At 51.5% G+C, this 4,236-nt stretch overlaps 1 protein-coding gene across 1 annotated transcript; it reads left to right on the plus strand.

Moving 5' to 3' along the window:
* Window positions 1–1,306: 1,306 nt before the first annotated feature.
* On the plus strand, window positions 1,307–3,968 carry LOC136457524 (protein IQ-DOMAIN 6-like). Its single transcript, XM_066457556.1, has 5 exons — window positions 1,307–1,546; window positions 2,121–2,411; window positions 2,515–2,742; window positions 2,885–3,022; window positions 3,106–3,968. The coding sequence occupies exons 1-5, from the start codon at window positions 1,478–1,480 to the stop codon at window positions 3,706–3,708; spliced, it is 1,329 nt and encodes a 442-aa protein (XP_066313653.1). The 5' UTR covers window positions 1,307–1,477; the 3' UTR covers window positions 3,709–3,968.
* Window positions 3,969–4,236: the final 268 nt, after the last annotated feature.

The following is a 4,236-nucleotide window of genomic DNA, read 5'->3' on the forward strand; positions in this document are numbered from 1 at the left end:
TGTACTTTGCGAGACGAACATTTTGAGCCTAATTAGTCAACGATTGGACAATTATTACCAAATACAAACGAAATACTACAATGCGCTACAGTGTCGCTGAAAATCCAACGACACCAATTCCAAACGCAACTAAACACGATCATAAACGAACCAGCAACGATACAAACCATCGAAACGAACAGGCTCATAACCCTCCCGAGGTCCGTCTCTCTCATCCACGAGCACAGCCTGCTCTGCTGACTGACCGTCCTGCACAAAACCACTGTGCGCAATGAAACGCAACGCAACGCAACAGCAGGAAAAGGTCCCGGTTTCACCGCCACAGAGCAGAGAGCACAGCCATCTGACCGTCCATGTGGACCTGGAACGCCATGAATCCCAAACACACAGAGCCGAGAGGGGCAGAGGGCTTTCCCAGGACCCCGAGGAAAAAGAGGGAGACGTGAGCACCAAAGGGTGCAACTCCCCTCCTCCCTGTTCTCCTCGCTGGCCGCTGCTGTGGTTCCGGTTCTCGATGCGGCGGAACGCGAGGAGGTTTTTTATGGACCTTTCTTTTGACCGGCAGTCAAAAAATAATTCCTCCTCCTATGAATGTGTGTCTGTCCCGGCCCGGCCGTCCATGGACACGACGGCAGGGTAAAGTGAAAAGGCCACAGTAGGAGAGAATCCAATGCGATGTGAGGCCTTGTTTAGATTACGGAAAAAATGAACTCGATGAATAGTATCATTTTCGTCTTATTTGATAAATATTGTCCAATCGTGGACTCAAAAGATTCATCTCGTGATTTCCAACTAAACTATATAATTAATTATTTTTTTTACCTATATTTAATACTCCATGCAAGTAGCTAAAAATTGATGTGATAGAAAGAGTGAAAAAACTTGAAATTTAGATAACATCTAAACTAAACAAGGCCTGAAACGGATTCTTTCACATAGGATCCTTCCTTCTCGCGTCGCGCTTCCGAGTTCCATCCGCGTCCACCGATGCTGCCTCCTTTTCGAAATCGCAAAATTTAAGCTGTTCTAGTCTTTGTTTTATTTTCTTAATTAAAGCGAGTGATTGATTATTAGTGAGTAATAACCGATGGCAGTAATGGACGCGGCGGCAGCTGTCTCTGTCAGCTCAGCTCAGCTCCAGCACTGGCATTTTGCACGCAGCGCTCCCCTCCAGTCTCTGCGTGCTTGACCGCCTCCCTCCATTTCGAATTTCAAAACCCCAGCGCCTCCTGCCCACCCGCCGGCCGCTCCCACTCCCACTGCAAAGCCAAAGCAGGCGCACGCGCACGCGCACGCGGCACGCGACCCTTTGTCTCGCCCGCCCCGCGCTGCTCTCCACTCTTCCCGCGTGGGTTGTTTGCTGGTCTTCTGTCCGCTCCTCTTCCTGCTCCTGTGTCTGCCGCCCACCGCTTCTTGGGACAAGCCCGTTTTCCCCCGCCGCCGCCGTCGTTCTGGGCGAGAGGAGGAGCGGAGCACGATGGGAGGGTCCGGGAAGTGGGTCAAGTCGCTCATAGGGCTCAAGAAGCCCGACAAGGAAGACTGCAAGGTGAGGGGGCAAAGGAAATGGGTGTTCTTGGTTTCTTTGCCATAAATAGTTCCCCGCTTTTTATTTCTGTTTTGTTTTAATCCGGATGCCCTGTCCGTCTCTGACTATCGTGATTCATCCTTGCGAAGATTTCGTTGGAGATAGATGTCTCCATGAATGCTGCTTTCTCGCTGTCGCAGACTCGACCTTTTTTCCCCTTCTGAAGCGAAAAACAATGATTCCTAGCTAGATTACCGTCTTGTTCCTAGTTCGTGTGGTACAGCCCCTACTTCCCTTTCCACACTAGATACAGAACATACGATTTGATACTTTTTTTTACTCCCAGAATGGCAACCCCCTGTATCTGATGATACCGTCAATGGCCACCATAATTCCTTCGTACTACTTGTCTGTCAATACTCGCTTTCTTGCTTCAGACAAAAATCATTGTGTACCGTATTTGTTCATTCGTATGGATGTTCAAGTCATTCCGCGGAATCGTAGCTCAAAATCTGAGTTCCTCCCTTGTACAGTTCACTCTGAATTATTCTGAAGTATTTTCATCAAATACGCAACTTTTCATGCTCCTGTCCAGGACAAGCTGCAACTCCCGTCAGTCCACGGAGGATTGCGAGGCAAGGGCCGCAAGTGGAAGCTGTGGCGGACCTCCTCCGGCGACCAGGGCTCCATCTGGCGCGGCTCCAGAGGCGGCAGCCAGCGCTCGGCGGTGTCGGAGGCCTCGGACGACGCGTCCTCGGTGGCCGCCCCCGCCGACCCGTTCACTGCCGCCGTCGCCACCGTCACCCGCGCCCCGGCCAGGGACTTCATGGCCGTCCGCCAGGAGTGGGCCGCCATCCGCATCCAGACCGCGTTCCGCGGCTTCTTGGTACCGGCATTTCTCCGCGACACCTGTTTCTTGTTTGGATTCGTACTGGATTGTGGTTGCGAAATTCGTGATGGGTTTGCGCGTGTGTTCGTCGTTGGTAAAGGCTCGGCGGGCGCTGCGGGCGCTCAAGGGGCTGGTGCGGCTGCAGGCGATCGTGCGCGGGCGGCAGGTGCGCAAGCAGGCGGCGGTGACGCTGCGCTGCATGCAGGCGCTGGTGCGGGTGCAGGCGCGCATCCGGGCGCGCCGCGTGCGCATGTCCACCGAGGGCCAGGCTGTGCAGAAGCTGCTCGAGGCGCGCCGCACTCAGATGGATATCCTCAGGGAAGCCGAGGTCTCTGAACTCTTTTTTTGGGGAACACGCATTCACGTGAATTGCCTTCTCCTTACTAAGATGATTCGGGCCCTGAAACGCATTGAGCAGAAAAGCCTAGATGAACAAACTCTCATTGCTCTGTAATCTTTTTTTTTTTCAGGAAGGATGGTGTGACAGTCAGGGAACACTTGAACAAGTGAGGGTCAAGCTGCAGAAGCGGCAGGAGGGCGCAATCAAGCGGGAGCGAGCTATCGCCTACGCATATTCACAGCAGGCCGATGGTGCTGCCAAATGCAATGTAGGGATCATCGACACTTTGATTGTGATTCTGTACAGGTATCTGTGTATATTGATCTGACCTTCGTTCTGTCTGTTCTGCAGCCACCAAAGCTTACTTCCAATGGCCGGGTGAACCACTCCAGCATGCTGCTCAAGCACCAGAATTTCGACAAGAGCAATGGCAACTGGAGCTGGCTAGAGAGGTGGATGGCAGCACGCCCATGGGAGAATAGGTTGATGGAGGAGCACAACCAGACCAACTCCAGCTCCCCCGACTTTCGGTCCTCCAAGAACTGTGAGGACTCTTTTGGTGTGCTAGGCGACTTCTCTGAACCGAATTCAGTGAAGGTGCGCAAGAATAATGTCAGCAAACGGGTCTGCGCAAAACCACCTGGGCCAACGCACGCCCACGGACATCATCAGCGCCTCAAAGCCCAGTCGATCTCGTCTCTGAGCACTGAACTGCACAACGATGAGAGCTCCGGGTCGTCGTCGTCTTGTTTCGCATCGACCCCTATATCATTCTCCACATTTGTGACTTCGGAGAAGACCGAGGACAATGTCAGGACGAGACCCAACTACATGAGCATGACAGAGTCGATCAAGGCAAAGCAGAAGGCATGCAGCGCCCAGAGAATGGTGGCGCTGAAGCAGTCAGATGATAGGAAAGTCACGAGTGCCGAGTTGAAGGCCGCTCAGGTGTGATAGTTTCATGGAGCTGACTTCCACATCCTCTCTATGCTCGGATGTTTGCTTGGTGTCTTGCCACATTCTTGAGTGGCTCGGTGCTGCATTGTTGAGTTGTCCTTATGTTTCTGGTCTGATTGTTCAACTTCTTGTTGTCAGATTGCATCTTTGTTCAGTCATTGTGGCTGTATCTTTGTTCAGTCATTGTAGCTTTGTCAGTGGTAGAGTCTCTGTAAGATAGTTCTTTGAGTAGACAACATTGTGGATTTCTTGCCTGGGTGTTTATTTCAGGTGAAAAAGAGGATAATTTACAATGTCCTGCTTCCCAAGATGGCTCTTTGAGTAGAAATACTATGCTGTGGTCTTAACTGGAAGCTGAAACCAGTGTGCTAAAACATTGCAGCGGTTAATTTCCATCTGACCTCATAATGTGAAGGACTGAAACTACACTAACTGGGGTCTGGGGTCTACTCCTAGTCCTAGATGACTAAATTTTTGTTTGCAAACATAAAACAGGTTATCCTACTTGTTGAACTGCTAGCTAGT

Source organism: Miscanthus floridulus, chromosome 6 (genome assembly GCF_019320115.1).
Source record: "Miscanthus floridulus cultivar M001 chromosome 6, ASM1932011v1, whole genome shotgun sequence".
NCBI lineage: Eukaryota > Viridiplantae > Streptophyta > Magnoliopsida > Poales > Poaceae > Miscanthus > Miscanthus floridulus.

Bases quoted from the DNA above. Each gene is read 5' to 3' on its own strand.
- LOC136457524 (XM_066457556.1), top strand. From the start codon at position 1,478: ATGGGAGGGTCCGGGAAGTGGGTCAAGTCGCTCATAGGGCTCAAGAAG. The intron at 2,412-2,514 runs GTACCGGCATTT...TCGTTGGTAAAG, and splicing joins CCGCGTTCCGCGGCTTCTTG to GCTCGGCGGGCGCTGCGGGC. The intron at 3,023-3,105 runs GTAGGGATCATC...TCTGTTCTGCAG, and splicing joins ATGGTGCTGCCAAATGCAAT to CCACCAAAGCTTACTTCCAA.